Source organism: Colletes gigas, unplaced genomic scaffold, assembly GCF_013123115.1.
Source record: "Colletes gigas isolate AHSC1104 unplaced genomic scaffold, ASM1312311v1 Colletes_gigas_Sc00016, whole genome shotgun sequence".
NCBI lineage: Eukaryota > Metazoa > Arthropoda > Insecta > Hymenoptera > Colletidae > Colletes > Colletes gigas.
The window spans coordinates 4809425-4828258 of record NW_025106645.1 but is presented as its reverse complement, the minus strand read 5'-3'; the positions used below and the strand labels follow the sequence as shown (position 1 = coordinate 4828258).

General features: G+C 34.0%; 6 protein-coding genes and 1 non-coding gene across 9 annotated transcripts; 2 read left to right on the top strand and 5 right to left on the bottom strand.

The window, feature by feature from the left end:
- The first annotated feature begins 3054 nt into the window (after window positions 1-3054).
- Window positions 3055-5735, top strand: LOC122400084 (L-threonine 3-dehydrogenase, mitochondrial). The gene is made up of 5 exons (XM_043401307.1): window positions 3055-3393; window positions 3658-3921; window positions 4194-4454; window positions 5139-5405; window positions 5493-5735. Exons 1-5 carry the CDS (start codon window positions 3237-3239, stop codon window positions 5651-5653), a joined length of 1110 nt encoding a protein of 369 aa, XP_043257242.1. The 5' UTR covers window positions 3055-3236; the 3' UTR covers window positions 5654-5735.
- LOC122400083 (DNA primase large subunit-like) lies at window positions 5719-7852 on the bottom strand. The gene is made up of 7 exons (XM_043401306.1): window positions 7699-7852; window positions 7269-7606; window positions 6964-7191; window positions 6746-6883; window positions 6313-6691; window positions 6080-6247; window positions 5719-5999 (listed from the first exon to the last, which is right to left on the bottom strand). The coding sequence occupies exons 1-7, from the start codon at window positions 7850-7852 to the stop codon at window positions 5719-5721; spliced, it is 1686 nt and encodes a 561-aa protein (XP_043257241.1).
- A 432-nt stretch (window positions 7853-8284) lies between these two features.
- Window positions 8285-10100, bottom strand: LOC122400156 (nucleoside diphosphate-linked moiety X motif 19-like). Of its 3 annotated transcripts, none has more exons than XM_043401450.1 (5): window positions 9881-10100; window positions 9315-9654; window positions 8940-9193; window positions 8723-8881; window positions 8285-8624 (listed from the first exon to the last, which is right to left on the bottom strand). In XM_043401450.1, exons 1-5 carry the CDS (start codon window positions 9962-9964, stop codon window positions 8346-8348), a joined length of 1116 nt encoding a protein of 371 aa, XP_043257385.1. In that variant the 5' UTR covers window positions 9965-10100; the 3' UTR covers window positions 8285-8345. The 3 variants fall into 3 exon arrangements, with proteins under 3 accessions (XP_043257385.1, XP_043257387.1, XP_043257388.1); XM_043401452.1 differs by having other exon boundaries at window positions 8958-9193; XM_043401453.1 differs by having other exon boundaries at window positions 8958-9193; window positions 9315-9648.
- Window positions 10101-10305: 205 nt separating this feature from the next.
- LOC122400266 (succinate dehydrogenase assembly factor 3, mitochondrial) lies at window positions 10306-11561 on the bottom strand. The gene is made up of 2 exons (XM_043401629.1): window positions 10765-11561; window positions 10306-10591 (listed from the first exon to the last, which is right to left on the bottom strand). Exons 1-2 carry the CDS (start codon window positions 10939-10941, stop codon window positions 10418-10420), a joined length of 351 nt encoding a protein of 116 aa, XP_043257564.1. The 5' UTR covers window positions 10942-11561; the 3' UTR covers window positions 10306-10417.
- Window positions 11562-11731: 170 nt separating this feature from the next.
- LOC122400265 (60S ribosomal protein L3) lies at window positions 11732-15252 on the bottom strand. The gene is made up of 8 exons (XM_043401628.1): window positions 15173-15252; window positions 14610-14802; window positions 14025-14193; window positions 13611-13746; window positions 13351-13537; window positions 12644-12846; window positions 12258-12413; window positions 11732-12076 (listed from the first exon to the last, which is right to left on the bottom strand). Exons 1-8 carry the CDS (start codon window positions 15173-15175, stop codon window positions 11876-11878), a joined length of 1248 nt encoding a protein of 415 aa, XP_043257563.1. The 5' UTR covers window positions 15176-15252; the 3' UTR covers window positions 11732-11875.
- LOC122400302 lies at window positions 14869-14945 on the bottom strand. The gene has a single exon (XR_006259345.1). It is a non-coding gene; the product is annotated as a small nucleolar RNA U43 (small nucleolar RNA).
- A 326-nt stretch (window positions 15253-15578) lies between the features above and the next one.
- On the top strand, window positions 15579-17231 carry LOC122400163 (NADH dehydrogenase [ubiquinone] 1 beta subcomplex subunit 10). Its single transcript, XM_043401477.1, has 4 exons — window positions 15579-15787; window positions 15883-16018; window positions 16159-16295; window positions 17053-17231. The coding sequence occupies exons 1-4, from the start codon at window positions 15706-15708 to the stop codon at window positions 17160-17162; spliced, it is 465 nt and encodes a 154-aa protein (XP_043257412.1). The 5' UTR covers window positions 15579-15705; the 3' UTR covers window positions 17163-17231.
- The last annotated feature ends 1603 nt before the right edge of the window (window positions 17232-18834 follow it).

Below are 18834 nucleotides of genomic sequence, written 5' to 3'. Positions count from 1 at the left end.
TTTCAAAATAATAAAAAAAAAAGAGAGCAAGAACTCAACCAAATCTTGTTCCGTAATCTTTAAATAAAAATATCTCAAAAACGAAGGCCCACTGTGAAGAAACTAATTACGGTTTTCTGATAGTAGGTATATACTATAACTTGCACCTGCTATCTTTTCAAAAGCAATTACCACGACCGTAAGGTCCTCCTGTCAGCAGCATCGCTGGGCAACTATGATCGAACCAGGCCAATCGCGTATCGTTTCAGTGAAAGTGATACACACGGGGTTCCTTGACTTTCCTTCTCTGTTCTCGTTCTTACTAAATCCCCGGAGAGTCCGATCGCTGGGAATTACGCAACTTCGAAATAAGGTCGTATATCTGACATCAAGCTATATATATATTCTTGGTGAACATTCGGGGCAATTAATGTCGAGTTCCAATAATTTTCACTGTCCCAACCCATCGCTGTGCACCCTACCTATTGATCCAGCGCGGCTCGACGAAAAATTAAGATTATCCCTTAACAAACGTGTTCGCTGCGTTCCTCCAAGTTCCGGGCGGTTTTCGAAGCCCCTCGATGTTTCCTCGAGCAGAGAAAGGTATCGCGTATAGCACTGCCTGTTCACAAACCAAGGAGCAACAAACGGCGCGTTTTGTTAGGCGGTTCGGAAAACCCAGAACCTCTCGGTGCTCTCGTTACGGGCAGGCACGGACTAACTATACGAAGAAGTTTTCTGCAAAGCGTGCCGATGCACAAAGTCGAGGGGAGAAGATGACTGCGGTGTGGACGATGGCGGGACGAAAAGAGAATTGCGAAGTGCTGTGCCCAACCACCGTGAACGGCACGCTTCCAGGAAATTCTTCCCTTTCCTTCGAACCGTTGTGTACGAATGAATTTTGGCCACGGTGACAAATTTTCGAGTTAACGTTTCCCGAATCCAAAAACCAAAAATTCAGTGAATATCGCTGAAAAAACTGAAATGAATTTTGTTTACTTTTTACGTGCGACTCTGGGCGGATCGTTTGAAATCTTTAACGTTCGTTTATGTTTAAATTAATAAATATATTGGGACATTCTTTTACTTGAATCAACGACGATCACGATGATCTATGATTTACCTAGGAGCACGTAGTTGGATGTGTTCTAGTCCAGATGTCACGAGTTCCGTCTTTTTTCCAGATGCAGCAACGGTACCAGTTGTTGCCTCCAATTAAGGGGGCTCTGATCCAGTAATTTCGAATTAAATAATCAATTCTTTTCATTCTTGCATTTTCTAAAGAAGTGTTCCAAACTTTATCCTGATGATATTGTGAAATTTGAAAATTTGGCGATGTTGTGGATCTTTAAAGCTTACTTTGAAACTTTAAAGCCAACAATAAGTCGCTTGACCTACCAACTTGAAAGGAGGGTGGTAGAAATAGGCCGACGTTGAGCCACGCTGCCAACGAAAAATCTTGTCGGGTCTCTGATTCTGTATCTCCTAAAGAATATGAAGTACACAATTATTCATCCGGGATTTGATGGGAAAATTATTAAAAATAAGCGTGAACTACTCTGCGCGATACTTGCCCAGTTAATGTATTTCAATATTTTCTTCTTACGATGATGATTCGTCAGCGAAATAGTTTTAGAAATATTTAAAAATTCAGCAGACATATCCAAAAAACCATAAGATTACTGTCGCGTGACAGCAGCAACCAACAACCCGTTCACCAACTGTACATTCACACGTATATCCAATAATACTTTCTAATCTATTTTTATTTTTATCTAATAACATATACACAAAATATTTAACAGTGTTCAAATTACGTATATTATTGTATGTATATACCACTAATAATAATAATAATAATAATATATTTTATATTTCATATATTATTATTATCGAAATATGTATATTTTTAAATCAAATAATATTACCTTTTTGTCATACATTTAAACGTTGCTCCTTATTGCGAACATAATATTAATGCATGGGTTGACGATTCTTACTCTTACATAAACATAATTTTATAATTTTTATAACATACTTGACACTAAATTACGAAGAATTTACCTTCTATTATTTAAAGTTAAAATTAATTAGTTTTAAAATTATTTCAAAGTTTACGTTTATTTTTAATAACGTTTCCCGGATAAATAATTGTGTATTTCATATTCTTTAGAAGGTATACCCCTGATAAAATTGTCAAAATCGGTCTATTTCTACCATTCAGTATGTTATAAATAAAAAAATATTTATATGTGTAAACCATGATCCTTCAACCTTCTCAACATCGAAAAATTCTAAGACTTACGCAAAATAAAAAAAGAAGATGAACAATTATTGTAAAATATTTGCTCGATTAGGAAACAAAGAATTTAACGAGTACAATGCACCCCTTTTATACTTATACATATTTTACATTTAATTATTATCGTGTCTCCTTTTAACCCTGCCGTCGATCATACAACAGTTAATGTTTGGTTTTCTTCCAAGGCGGCAACACTCTACAATGAAATTAAAATATATAGTTAAGCTGTGCAATATAAAATTCACAATAAATACTTTAAAAAAAAAATATATATTTTTTTCGTAATAATCAATTGAAACTTACCTTCTAGAATTAACCGGTTCTACATTGTACGAACGAACGATTTACTCTTCCACGAAGCGTAGACGATTCTATTTTATTATCCGATGTTTTAATACAGTTAATTTGTAAACAAGATTCTACTAAAATCGAAATATTTTTTTATTTAATTCCGATTTCCTTGAGATAAACTGTATGAAAATTTTTAACTAAAATAGTTTTTACGTATTTGGTATTTAGTGTATGAAAAACACTGTAATAAAATTATGTAACAAAATAATAGTAAATAATTGTTTTGAATAAATTCAGGACTTATCTCGTGTGTCTATTGCACACGTGTTTTCTCCAGACATATCCATCGTTAAGTTGAAGGTCCTGCACCTACTGGCGCACAAACACAAGGCAAGAAAATCTATGTTCTAACAGGTTTTCAGAATCAACCACATTATAATATCATACAATCAAGCGAGCCTTTGTCAGTTATTTATCGCCACTGAGACCAGACAGGGTCGATCGATTTTTCGTAGCTCCGCGAACAATTTTTACAATTTTTCTATTTACGTTTCAACGAAAATAAAAATCTGTGCTCTTAAACTCAAAGACTTGTATTATTACAACTAAATCAAAGAGAACTCCTTCTTCGGTTAAACCCGTGTGACTCTCAGAAACGGAAAAAATGTGGCAAAAAAAATTTCTACAAATTTCTCGACGACTCTCAAAAAATACCTTGAGGGACTTCCACGTGGCGGGTAATTCGTGTTTTCGGAACTTCAATGAAAACGAAAACAACGGATCGGACGTTGCCAAGAGAACGCCAAGGATACTCATCACTGGTATGTAAGATTTCCAAAACGAAATTATAATGCATAAAACCAGTTACATCTTTGTCGTTTTACTATACTCTATTTTTAAAACAAAAAACAGCCGCGTATAGATTATTCGAAATCTGCATAAAATTACGCTATTCATTGTTTACCTATTTTAGGTAAAAAAAAAAAAAGTAAAAGAATAACATTCGTTAACGATGACATTTCAATAAAAAAAAAATTTCTGTTCTTCCTATAAATTATCGACTTTTTCATATGCATTCTTGGAAGGTGGCCTCGGACAATTGGGTACCGAGTGCGCGAAATTGCTTCGAAAAAAGTATGGAAACGAGAACGTGATACTTTCCGATATAATCAAGCCGACTGTAGAAAGCCTTTCGAGCGGACCGTTTATCTTTGCCGATATCCTTGACTTTAAAGGTCTTCAGAAAATCGTGGTAGACTACGGGGTCGACTGGCTGATTCATTTCAGCGCTCTGCTCAGCGCTGTCGGCGAACAAAACGTTCCGCTTGCTGTGAGAGTCAACATAGAAGGTAAGACGACTCGTTCGTTCTTTAATGAACTGTTCAAAACGCACGTTTCTAGAAGCGCCTCGTTGCTTTTCGAGACTACGCTCGAGTAAAATGGAATGCCGTGCCAAGTGAATTTGTCGTTATGATAATAATTATATTGTTACCCGACGCCAAGAAGGAAAGCACATCGGAGAAAGTGGATTTTTCTTAGCTACCTTTACTGGAATATGGTTTAACGTGGCGCACGAAATAATTTTCAGCCGCGAATATTATAAAGATTTAATTTTCACTAGGAATGCACAATGTTATTGAACTGGCCAAACAGTACAAATTAAGGATATTCATTCCGTCGACAATCGGAGCGTTTGGTCCGGATTCACCAAGGAATCCCACTCCAAATATTACTATTCAACGACCGCGAACGATTTATGGCGTCAGTAAAGTTCACGCCGAGCTAATGGGCGAATATTACCACCATAGATTCGGGTTGGATTTTCGTTGTCTAAGATTTCCGGGAGTGATCAGTAGCGACCCACCGGGCGGTGGTACCACAGGTAATTAAAATGTAATAGATGGCGCGCCTAAAATGTAATGAGACTGGTTTTATAAAAATTGTATTTTATTGATAAATTTACATTATCTCCTCGATCGAACTGGAACTTACACTGTAAATAGAGCAATACTATACTCTCAAGTAACAAAGCAACACTTGTATAGTGCTGGCAAATACCGAGAAAAGAAATCAGTTTCATTACTTTTTAGACGTATTTCGCGTTTCATTTTAAAGTTTTGATAAATAAAGACGTATAACAACGAGTTAATTGTTCGTTACACTCGTTTCCTTTCCCTCGATTTTCAACCGGTAATATTTTACTATAAATATAGCCTTTTTCAGGAAGAAATAGAGCATATTTCAATCACGATTAGAGTAACAGCATAATGGCGCAATCCATCGTTACTCAAGGACAATAGTATTAGTAAATTGTTGAGCGTCTCTTGATCATGAGCCGTGAGATCGCTCCTTGCGTTTCCTTTATTTCCTGATGCGTAAACCTTAGAGTAACCACGTAAACGAAACACAACTGAGACCACGAGTTGCAGCAAAATACTTGTTTAGAACCGGTATTCACGGAATATCAATTGGTATATTGATATGTACATCAACGGGATAGAGCCTGTTTCCCGTAAAAATAATGAAATAATAAATTTAACTATGCAGTTACGTGTCTTTTTTTCAGATTATGCTGTTGCAGTTTTCCACGAAGGATTGCTTAATAAAACATACGAATGTTATTTGGAACCTTACACGAAACTACCGATGATGTACATAGAAGACTGTCTGTCCGCGCTCTATAAGTTCTTAAATACTCCGAACGAACAATTGCAAAGGCGTGTTTACAACGTCACTGCAATGAGTTTCACGCCCGAAGAACTATTTTGCGAGCTTAAAAAACACGTTCCAGAGTTAAAGATTACATACAAACCGGATGGAAGACAATATATTGGTTAGTTGATTATATTGTCAGGTGTATTAATCGGCAATGCGCCCGTTTAAACAAAAGACCATTTAAAGAGTACCATTTAAATTGTAGCTGAAAGTTGGCCACAAGTTTTCGACGACAGCGAGGCGCGACGTGATTGGGGATGGCAACACAAATACAATTTAGAGAGACTCGTGGAGTCAATGATACGCGACGTGAAAGCACATTTTCTGTCCAAAAGATCGTTAAAGCAGGTCAACAGTTACGTATAACATAATTTATTTTATAATAAAAATAAAACGTAAAAATACTTTAATAATATTTGTACTATTTACTTTCACATGTCTCCACTCATTAATTCGGCGATATCATCGTCATTGAGATAACTATCGTCTATTCTTTTTGGAGTAGCTTTAACTGTTCTTACCGGAGTTATACTCGTTTTATCTAGCTTTCTGGACGGTGTGCTATTTCGCTCCGCATATTTTGAAGGAGTTTCGAACGATCTATCGTTATTTCTTAAAGGTGTGCCAAAGTTTCTTTCACTTCTCGCGGGAGTGTTACTTATCCTCTCGCTAAATCTTCCGCTTTGCGAGAAGCTTTCGTTGCTTTCAGCCTCTGGCAAAGAAAGAAAGTAAAATGTATTTATTAATGAATTATTAAACTTTTTTGAATATACAGAACTGAGTTTCACTTACCTGTAGGATTATCTTTAGTTAATATAGCTCGACTTTCTGTGAAATATACATTTGGGTGAATAATTATAATAGACTTCTCTGGCACGAGATTATGTGAAACCTCGAAATATGTTCTGCAGGCGATATTGTAATGACCAGCCTTGGCGAGATCTGCTATTTCATTAACTCCTGAAATACATGGAACAACAAGTATTAATCTTAACACTTTATACACAATGTTACAATATACTTACTTTGTGCCGGTACACCGCAAGTAATTAATTTTTGTTTCAATGAATCAGAATTCATATGTCGATATGGACAACCATGGAATTCTCCAGGGCCCACAGCAGAAGTTATAATTTTCTGACATCCAAGAGGGGTATAATTTGTCTGTTTTCCCTCTTTGCCAAACATATGCCTTATACTATAACCATATTGTTTATCAAATTTATCTGGATCTATCTTCTTCGTGAATTCCATTTTCCAAAATCGCAACGCGTCATCTAATGTTACCCCTATACCTTTTATGAATAAACCATACTGAATACGCGCACTGTTTTTAAGATGGTGATGAGTCCTAAGTGCCTCGTGTAATGTTCTCATACACAAAGGATAGGAGGTTTTTGATAACTAAAATTAAGTAATATTGTACGAAAGGAAGGATATAGAAAATAAATTAATTACCTCATCTAATTTGTCTATAGGTGTAGTAGTTGTTGTCCAAACAACACGTGTCATCCCAGAGAAAGAACCAGGCAATGATTTAAGGTATGACATTAATCTTTCATCATCGGATATATTTAAAACACAATTCTTTGCATACTGTATAATAAAAATATATTCGATCAAAATAAATGTAACCATTTTTTATGTAATTTATATAACAATGTGACAAGACATACCTCCATACCATCTACTAACTGTTTCTTAAAGTAAGACACAAACAAAGACACCAAACTTTCTTGCGGAATATATGCCATTCCTTGAGCAAGATAGACCTTACGCAATCTAACTAGGTCTGTGACTTTCTGAAAAGCCACTGTGTAAAATTCTGTCAGATCAATATTTAAAAATTTCGAATTGGATGAAAGAAGTTCTTCTCTAATTTTATCTTTTTCTTCTTGCGTGATCTGTAAATAAAATATTAAATGTACGAAATTTTTGTGGATTTAATACATAGACAATTTTAATTTTGTTCTTTGCTTACTAGTCGACACTCAATGTTATACATATCAAGTAACTTTTCTATTCCTTCTTTGTCTAACGAATCAAATCTTAATTTAAAGAAATCTACTTCTTGATTAATGAACCACTTCTGTCGTTCTGGATCTTGACAATACGATAATCTCATTATAAAATGTGATAGGTGATCCTTTTGTCTATGTTGTAAATCTGTTTCTGTGGAAGACTTGCATCCCTTTGCATGTAAGAGACGTGAAAAATATTTAAGTCCATCTTTTTCTAAATCTGTAGTTAGATCAGCCTTACGATCCTTTAATTTCTTACTATCCGTTCGCACCGAGGAATTTTCAACAAGTTGTAGAACTATAAAGAACAATATGCTTACAATTACAAGCAAGTTAATTTAAGATAACATTCGTTCATCAGTTTTCTTACTAGTTTAGAGTAAAACTTACGTTTTAATCTTTCCATGCCTAACTGTTGAAACTCTAAAAATGGAATTTCACCTTTTGGAGGGAAATCATACATCTGTAAATCATGTTGATAAATATCTTGAAGGTTATCAATTTCAATATTAACTGAATATGGTCGTCGTCTTGTGTATTCCATTTTCTAAAATACAAATATGTCATAATTCTTCGATTATATTAAATACATTAAATATATCATAGTGTTTACATCGACATACCGGTCATTTCAAGTTACTTTCTAACGAAGAAAAGAATTATCGAATGATTATGTTTACCAAGCCACACGAAAAAACTTACATATATCTAACGAATGATATTTTACACACTGAATACGATCATTCATAACATACGCTGGATCTCAAAACACTTGGCACTTTCGTTGGATATTTCTGCTTTCGCATTTAGAGCTTAAGCAGCCATTGTTGTATTATCGAGTTTACCGCGCTTTTTTCCCGCCATTATTTAAGAAATTATTAATAGAACAAAAATAACATAGCTGTGTTGTATACATTATACATAGCAAAGTATATTTTGAAGTACAGAGGAACGCAGTACAACTTTAATTGCACATTTATTTACAATTATTATCTATTCATAATTCACTTTCACAATAGGGACGAATATTTAATGTATCATAATTTTGACTTTTTGTGTGTCTGTTTCACACGAATATTTTTCAATTGCATAGGAGGTAAATGACCATCCACACTATCGAAATTTTGAACGAAAAGCTCCTTGACTTCTAAATTAAAAAACTCCATTCTATTTTTTATGGGCGATATATCTCGAAACTCGCTAATAGTAACGTCGGTTCTGTCGATTATTTGCTCGTCAAATAAGTTAGCATGTTTGGGATACATCGAGTCTCCTGGCAAAACATGCACTTTACCATCTTTTAACTCCACTTTCACCTAATAACGTACATTATTATAATAAATTGTTAAAATTATTCGATAATTGATTTTTAGAATTGTAACATTTTTCAGATTTAAAAAATTTCTTTACGTACTGGCAGATTCAAACGCACTCCCATTTTGCTACGATCGATTGCAAAATCTAGCAAATTATCTATACTTTCAAATTTTGCTATTCTTGCAATTTCATATTGTTGAGGAGGTGGTAATACAATACCCGAAGAAGAAAATATAAAATTTCCTGGCACATCCCACTGAAATACATACAGAAAATATTTACGACACGATCAAAATTTCCCTATTAAGATATACCATTGAGTAGAATTTTACTTTCAAGTCCTCTATTTCCGTAACTTCGCACATAGTGCGAAGCATAATTGGCACGCAGGCTAAATAAAACACAGTATCGTAACGTCTTCCGGGGAAATAAGTCGGTGTCAACCAATTGCTCCATTCGTAAAGGGCCCACAAGTCTGGGTAACACTTAAAGTTCTCGCATAACGTATAAAATTCCGTGGCATCGTTATGCACCTTCGTCTGCCAATCGTGCAATTCAATTTCGGAAACTAAACAAAGAAAATAGTTTCATTTTAATGATTTTTTCATTTCGTCTAAAGCTGATATTTTATTATTATAATGAACAGACTTTCGAATTGCTATGAAACTCGAGTCTATCAATCGAATTACTTTCAACGTGTTCTGCCCAATCAGAATGTAGGTGGTTTGGCGATTTTTTGCAAATTAATATGCCGCATTCTTCGAAGGTTTCACGGATAGCGGTAATTCGTAAGGAAATTTCTTTTGGTAATTCGTTTGGTTTCGGTTTAAAAATTCGAGGTCGTACAGCACTATTTGGTACTAAAGATGCAAAGCTGTTGGTGTCGACGCCAAACGTGGAAAAAAGATTGTGCCATTTCAAATCCGCGTCAGATGAATGCACTACCCCTCCAGGGAACACATATGTGCTCGGCAAAAAGTTTGAATTATGGTGTCGTTTCAGGCACAACAAATTATAATTGTACTGAAACTATACAATATTTTCTAAGCTCCATTTGTACATGTAATAAATTGTATTTAAATTTTCGCGCAATTTTACAGTTTGATATGACGAATTCAATGTTGCAATTAACAGTCACGTTTAAATTTGGTTATAATATCTATCAACTCTTATTTTGTATTATCGGCAACAGTAAACCACTATAACATTTCATTATAAACGATTAAGACAAAAAACAACAAATTGTAATACTTACGTTTGTAGGAGGTGAAGAACGAATATATTTTTGCATATGTCTAGCTGCTAGAATTAAACTCGCCGATTCTTTAAAAATTTTCATTATTCTTTGTTAATTAAAGCACTTGTAATTTTATAAATATATCGAAGAACTTATATAATTGATTTTATACAAAAGTAATCGGCAAGGTTATGATTCCATAAGTTAATTTTGTAACCTAACAAAATTTAAAAGCTGTCCATATGACATAAAGGAATGACAGTGACGTTACGTAAAATAAACGAACGATTGACATATTCAAATTTTGAATAGATACAGATCAATACATAACTGCATATAGTTCTTATACCATTGTTTTTTATTGCATTAGAAATAATAGTTTTGTTATTCTTTATGAAAACCATCTACGGATAATATTTTACTGTGTGAAACATCAAAAGAAAGTTTATGTACACGAAAATATTACAATTATTACATTTATAAATATATATGTGATATACTTTATCAACTGTACAACATAAGAAACCTCAATATTTTAAGTCAACTAGGTTTTACTTATTTTATATCTTTATCAGTTTTATTAGTTGCTGCATTCATTAGCTCATATAACTGATATACTTGTTCATCTCTAAATTTTTCAAAGTCCTCTTTTCCCAAGTTTTGACCTAAGAGTTTGGCAGTGTGCGGTCCCTTTAATCCAAGCTGATCAGCTAGCATTAGTGCATATTCCTACAACAAAAAATGAAATCTTTTTTATTTACCTTAAAGACAAAAATGTTTAGGTATGAAATAGGAGTTAATGTTTTATATCCTACCTTCTGACATTTGTTTTAAAGCAACTAAATAAAAGGTAACCTAATTTTTCTAAGGGGCCATTGAATGCATTGTTCAATATTACTCACTGTCCATTCATTTAAAAAGATAGTTGCTTCAGCTTCATTGCACGTTTTGTGTCTTCTAAATTCATCACGAACATAAGTGGTTCCTAAAGATTGAATTTCAATCGGTAAACCGCGATGTAACCTTAAAATTGTTTTGTACAGCATTCTAACACGCTGAACGTGAGATAAACTTGTCATAATTTGTTTATTAAAAGGATACTACATATACATACGAACACACAGGTTGCATACAATATTTCTATAATATAAGAGTTTTACTATACAAATTCAATAGAATCTCGCGCCAAAAATATACATATGAATTCTTCCTTAATTGTATGTGGCACCAGACCGTCTGGTAACTGGCGCCACCCACAAGGTTCCCTTACAGTCGTGGAAATGGCTTTTGAAATGATAGCAAGTACAAGTTACAGTCTATATCTAGCATCAAAACAATTTAATAGGTTTTTCTATAATGGGCCTTCATTTTCGAGATATATTGATTTAAAGTTTGGTACACACGGTGTTGGCAAAAGTTTAGGTCGAGCGGCCAGCCCACGCACACGTTTTGTTGTCCAGGGGGCAGGGGAGGTGAACCCCTACGTGATGCGTCCCCAGGTGGCGGATAGGGGTAACCGCTGGGATAGGATGCGGGGATGAGTTCATCAATCTGAGAAGGCTGGTGACCGATTCTTGCATGACATTCCGGAGGTCGAAGCAAAAGCTCCCGCAGACCAAACACCGGTATGAGTGGACTGGGGCATGGGATATTTGCCGCAAGTTAGCTGCAGATCATATTTCTCAATATATTATTCAATAAGTATTATCAATGGATTGTTGGGGTTCACTAAACGAAAATAAGATTGAACATGACAGTATTACAATTATTCTTACTTGTACGTTGTATGGATTATATGTAAATAAGAATAGTTAGACTATTGTTGTGAAGATGCAATAAAAGTAGAAAAGGTTTTAGATCAGTTCAAGCGTTATTCAAACTTGTAGTGTATATAATGTGATGAATGAAGTTAATTGTTTACTGCGGCAAACCCTTTATAGAAAAAAAAGATGAAACAATTCTTATTTGTGTGAATTTTGTATTATCAATCGTATACAATGCAGAGAAACAATGTTACTGAGCTGCTGCTGTTGGAGGTGCAGAGGTTGTAGCTTTGACTTGTTCCTCGCGAATACGATCTTTCTTAAGTTGTCCCATGAACGAAACTTTGTCAGCTGCGGTCTGGAAGCGACCATGTCCAAATTTGGAGCTGGTGTCTATGAATTTGAGGTTAATCTTCTCCAATGCAGATCGTTTGGTATGTACCAACAATGACTGTACAAAACATAACCTTATATTATAAGCATAATGAAATAAAACACAGTTTAGAATTTTAATAAAGATATCAGTCCTATCATTAAATATCATTAATATTTCATAATTATTATTAGGCTCATTAATTACTCATCACAGAAAACAAACAATATGATTTTAAAAAACTATCATCGTTTCTTACCTTACGTAATGTGATTACACGTTTCTTTGGTCCCATACAGCAACCCTTGATCATAATGAAGTCATTGTTCACTTCACCATAATGAGGAAAACCACCCATGGGAGTGATGGTCTTCTCAGTGCGATCGTACTCCGTTGAAGCGTTGTTTTTTACGATCTGAGATAAATATTAAACTTTGTAACGAATTCTTTCTAAATGAGTTTTTAATATATAAATTATACGAGTGTCGCTTGCTTTGGAGACCCGAAACATAATGGTATGATTTGGGTACTATGACTACAAGTCATTTATATACGCCTCTTATGATATTATTAATCTTCATAAAATAAGAAAATTAACATAGGGAAGAAGCGAATTTTCGTGTACAAGATAATAGAGATGAGTACCTTGCCCTCCTTTGTATGAATGCCTTGCCCAATTCTGTAGATTTTCTTGTTCATCTCTGTACGATGATGATATCCTTTTTGACCAGCACGCGCAACAGTGAACGACACACGGCTCGGATGCCAAGCTCCAATACAAGCCACTTTTCTTAAACCTTTGTGTGTTTTACGTGGCAGTTTCTTTGTATGCCAACGCGATGTAACACCTACGAAAAAAGCGTATCATTTTTTTACACCGTTAAGTTACTTGAGCTCAGTATATACACGAATAAAAAATTGATAACATTGATAGTAGTATTAGATTGAACCTCTATAATTCGAAGACTAGTTCTTTCTTTGAGATTCAACTGTAATATCAGGAAAACCACATGAAAACATTTAAGAATAAGTTAAATAGCAAATGTAGAAAGGAGTGCAAAAACAGAAAATAGAGTGGGGGGAATGTTCGACGAAAGTATGGATGGCTGTAAGATATTTTATAATATTTTAGTTATATCCTGTAAAATCAAGTTCCTTTTCACGGTTAAAAATAAACATGTACTACTACTATAACGTTTCTATGGACTTCAGCAGGAAGGCAGCATGATAATATCATCAAAATGTTCAGACAATTACAAATCATGTTTTTTCATCATATAGTCCAAGTGTTTGGTTATATAATTTTTAATAGGTATATTTTAGATGGAGAAAAGGAAAGCAACAACACCTACCTTTATACCCCTTTCCTTTTGTGACACCAATCACGTCAATCATTTCGTCAGAAGCAAAAACATTATTAACAGGTACAGGTTTCTCTAAGTGTTCACGTGCCCATTGAACCTTCTGGTCAATAGTTCCACCATTTAGTTGGATCTCCATGATGTGAGCTTTCTTCTGACGTTGTTTCAAAAGTTTCATCTATTTAAAGACAATAATTTGTTAGAAACTAAGAATAATTTTTAATTTAACGGGTATATCTCCAGTGAATTACCTGTGTATGAGCAATAATTCGTACAACTTTGCAGTATTTGATAATCTTTTTCAAATCACTTTCAATAGATTGACGGCCAAGATCGTCTTGCCATTTTTTGGACGCCTTCGTAAATGCCTTCTTCTTGCTCTTGTACCTGTAGAAAAGTAACCATAATGGCTGTCTTTCTATGCACATCTACACCATCAGCACCTGTCCGTAACGTGCCAGTCTCTTCATAATGAGCGGAGACTGTACACAATTTTTGGATCAACCATTCAAAGAGTACTTTGCTTTGTGGTTAAATCCAAATATTTGCTCTCATCAAATTGAGCGGAGAGCTAATTTAAGGTTTGTTTTAATACACATTGTACAAGTATAACCTTACGAAACAGACGTTAAAAGTACAATATTAAATCGAAAGGCCGTTTTTACCAGTTTTTATAGAATCTCCTGCGACAGTCTTCCGAAAGATGTTCTGCCCAAACTGTGGTGAGAGCACGTAGCCCATGAGGAGTTTCTATGTATCCAACTACACCAACCACAATCATAGGTGGTGTTTCAAGAATGGTAACTGCTTCCACAATTTCCTTTTTATTCACCTCTAAAAGTACATATCATACATTTAAAGGAGGAAAGAGAAGAAAATAAAAATAATGTACATTTAATATTGTAAGACTGTACTAGACATGGTTTGTCTCAATGATCATCACCCAATGGGTTTCAAAGAGGTTATGGAATATGCCTTGCCTGTGTACTTTGCATAGCAGAGCACACAATTGTTCTTCGACACTGCGGTTGAGACCATACTGCACAATATCAAGCAGCTCTTAAACCGCAACCAATGTTGACCAACACATTTCTGTGTTTATCAAACAAAGGTTAACGTGTCGAATAATAAGTACAATGTTTCGTAAATGTAATTGACGACAAAAATTTAAATACAAAATTCTCTTATTTTAAAAAACGAGAACTATAATTTCATAATCTTTGAAATAAAATATTTTTGTATCCACTCACTCGAGCCTGGTCGATCCGCTTCCCTGACCACGTGGGTCATACCCGCTTTATAACCAACAAAAGCTGTTAAGTGAACAGGTTTACTCGGATCATCCTTAGGAAAGGCTTTAACTTTTCCGCGATGACGCTGGGATCTTTTCTTGGGATAGAATCCCATAGACCCGTGCCGGGGTGCACTGAATTTCCTGTGCGACTATGCAACGAACCTTATGTTAGATACACGGTATAAGCCGAATTAAATAAATATTCGAATAATTTATAAGTCAGACCGCCCTAGAATTATCCTCATGGTTATTCAGTTGAAAACCATAAACTTTACACATCTAGAATCATCATACAAAAGCAAACGAACAAAATTCAACCACGTGGCTGCCATACACGAATTTATTTCTAGCGGTTACAGGAGACATTTTATTTAATTCACGATGGATTAAGAATGAGATTTAAGACAACCACTTCGCGAAAAATTCATTGAAAATACTTGAAAGTAATTCTGCGTTTTTAGAACGAAATTAATTGTATCTAGCCAAAAATTTCTTTACTACTATCAAAGACGTACTCACCATTATTCTCGCAACGATGAAAATGGAGGAAGCGCTTTCAGAAATTTCCTTATATACCTCTAGAATAACAAGGTCTACAAACGTTATAGCAGAAAAGTACCTAGACTTAGGAATATTTAAAAACGAACAATATTGTATAAAAATATTTAACAATTTAATTGTAATTATATTTTAAACATAGTAGTTACAAGTATAATTTCTTGTTTAATAATACACCGTTTATGAGAAATAATAATGAAACCATTAAATTTCACTATACGTTAAAATTGAAGAATATCATGCTTTATTAAAGAAATTAGCAAAATTTATATTTTTTTACAGTGTATACTTACAAATAACAAAAATTATAATTATATAGAATATACCAAATATCAGACTATCGGTGATTAGGCAATAGGGTTTTTTAAAAGTGCATTTTACGGCCTCAGAGTATGGCCTTTATATTATAAAGGCTCTGTCAGATTCTGAACTAGAGTCTTTTAGTGAATTAAATCATTTTTGTATTTGGTTTTTTATAACTAATTTATACAAAAATGGAAGAGGAACCAAATAAGTTTGTTCGATTTATAAAGTCTGTATACGACATAATAGATAAACCGGTTGTCTATTTCCGAGGTATTATCTAATCAACCATTTGGTTATGTTATTATTCTAATAGGTTTAAAGAGAAAGAAAAATCAACGAAAATGCAAACTTTTTGTATTTGACAGAAAATATCGTCGTTGCGAATCAGAAGAAATATCCGTGGTACCATCAACAATTTCGTCGTGTTCCAACAATTGATGAATGCTATGAACTTGATATGGCTTGTCGTGTTGAAGCAGAACTTCAATTTCAGCGTGATTGGTAAACTTATTTTTTATAAACGTGACAACGAAATGTTCAGTTTTAGATTACTAATTATTTAGTATTATACCAAAGGCTTTATATTCTTTATATAAGATTTTATATCCATGTTGTATCTGAGTACAATTAATTTTAACTAGGTTGGTTGACCAGGAGATTCTGTATGTAACAAGACTACGTCAAGAAGATTGTTTCATGGAAAATCCTGAAAATCATGAGCTTTGTGATGAAATAGTTAAAACACACCAAGATGCTCTTACAGCATACCAAGTAAAATGTAAGAGCTTGCAATACTGGAACATTCCTAGCAAACGGACCATTCACCAATCGAGGTGAGTACATTAGTAATATGCATTTCATTATTTGTGGAAATTCGTTATTTTTGTTTAAACTTGTAAAGTTGCAGGAAAAACCAAAGGTTAAGTATATTTTGACAGGTTCACAAGTAGAAACAAATGACTGTCGTTACTGTGTTTCTGGTGTAAATTATAAATGCCAGGTAGTAAAATGCGCAATTTGTTAAATATGTATGCATAAAAGTCATTTTTTTATGCACATACTGTACAGGAGTAGGTCAGGTAGACAGTATGTGCAGCAATGGTACAAAATATTGTCCCCCTCCTGTCTCCTAACCTAACCCAGACCTAACTCGGCTACAAATGTCTTAAAATTAACATATATGCTAATATACAATTATGAGCAATGTCATATTATTATATAACTAAAATTAGATAAAAATACTGTTTTGCAGTGATCTTATTTTATAGGACAAATAATGGTCGATTGGCAGTATGAACCTATCAAAATATATTTAACCTTACTTTTTTATTGCAACTTTCCGACAAATTTAAACAAAAATAACGAATTTCCGCAAATAATGAAATGCATATTAATAATGTACTGGATTAGACGAATCGAATGACGTGTAACTCACCCCGATCGGTGAACGGTCCGTTTGCTAGGAACATACTGAAATGCGTTCTAGTAGATATTCTGTAGGTTATTTAACTTATATATTTTATATTGCTACATAGATGGTGACCTTGGTATCAAGTGTAACGCAATTAATGCATTCATGAAACAAAAGCATCGTATGATCTGGGAACGACGACACGGCCCAGTTGGTACTGGAACGAAGTTTTAAACTTCTGCTCCAGATAATATTAAACTATGTAGATTATTAATTAATGTAAAAATGTATCTTATGCCCAGGAAAAAACTGTGTTTGCAAGTCAATTGTTCATTTTAAGAATCATTACTGTATTTGCATATATATAGTCTCGGTCCTTATCGCTGTTACATCACCGGCTGGAAAGAATTTTTTTACTAATACTAGTATTACTAGTGTTACGTCCGAAATTCGTTGGCGTTGGTGAGAAAGGATTCCCCTAGACTTACTTGGTTTATTATTCCTCCGGGGTTAGCGTGTCGATCTAGCGAAGATATTCCACGTAGCGTTGCCGCCATGGATCGCTCTTGGGGATATTGGCGAGGTTAGGGCGTTGGGGTGGTATCTCCATTGGGATGAGCAGCCACGGGGCCGGCGTCGCTTCTTCTGCGGCAAGGCGGCAGATGTCTCGATTTTGATTGGCGGAGCCCAAACTCCGAGTAATTGCGTGTCTGCGCAGACTCTGTGGATGCCGGCTGATTTAAAAAGATCGCGGGAGTTCCGTGGTCCTTGAATATTCTTTTAAGTGTTGTGGACGAGCTTCGACACTCAATAACCCACTGGATAAAAGAATATTAAAATTACACGCAGTAAAAAGTGAGTATTGTATAAAAATAATACCTGAAAAAGATAATGGTATATTTCGGCAAAACACATTAACCTATCGTAAAGAAAGATTTGCATAAAAAAAAACTAATGCTTTATTCATATGTATATGGTGGGACACGAAGGGAATAGTTTATTATAAACTTTTATTAATAATTACAAAATGTACTCTATAATTGCAATTACAGTAGTTTATTACAATTATAATCAATTAAAGCATAACTCTGCTTTCATCTGCAGGGTTTAAGAGGTTTATCACTTGATATTTTTGAATAATTTATCCACAGATATTCTTACTACATCATAAATAAAACTACAATTGGATAAAACTTATTTTTAAAAGTTTTATTTACTTTATTCTAAGATTTTGTAATTACATGTCTATAACTAAACACCATTTTATATTTTTAATATTTTTCATAGGCACTAATTGTTATTTAATTAATACATAAAATACAATTTATTACACTGTGACTTGCTTAACAGAAAATATGTAACATTAATTTGTATTGCTTGCTACAAGATCAAATGTGTTTACAAAGGGAGAAGAGTTATTTATTAATGTTTACAAAATGTTGTAATATTATAACTTTAAATGACATGTTTTAAAATGTATTATTAATACATTGCATGTGGGAGATTGTGATTACAGTCTTCAGTGAATACATATTGAAAGCAAGAGACTGTAAATCACACTTAGGAGATTCGTTAACAGTGAGAAACTAATGAACTGTAGTAATGAACACTCAATGTTCCAGTCCAATCTGTATACTAAAAATTATAGTTACATTTACTTGCTAACATATAATATTAGATTCAGGACAATGTGTTATCTAAAGTGATATTATAATTTAAAATGTAAAAACAAAATAGATAATATAGTCAACTATGTCTATAAAAAATAAATGACATAATTTGATAGTAACAAGAAAGTTGTAGCAAAAAAAAATTTTACTTGTCTAACTAAGGTCTATTGAGTACAAACATTTGGTATATCTTCAGAAATAAATTAAAATAACATACACAATCTCATGTCACTATT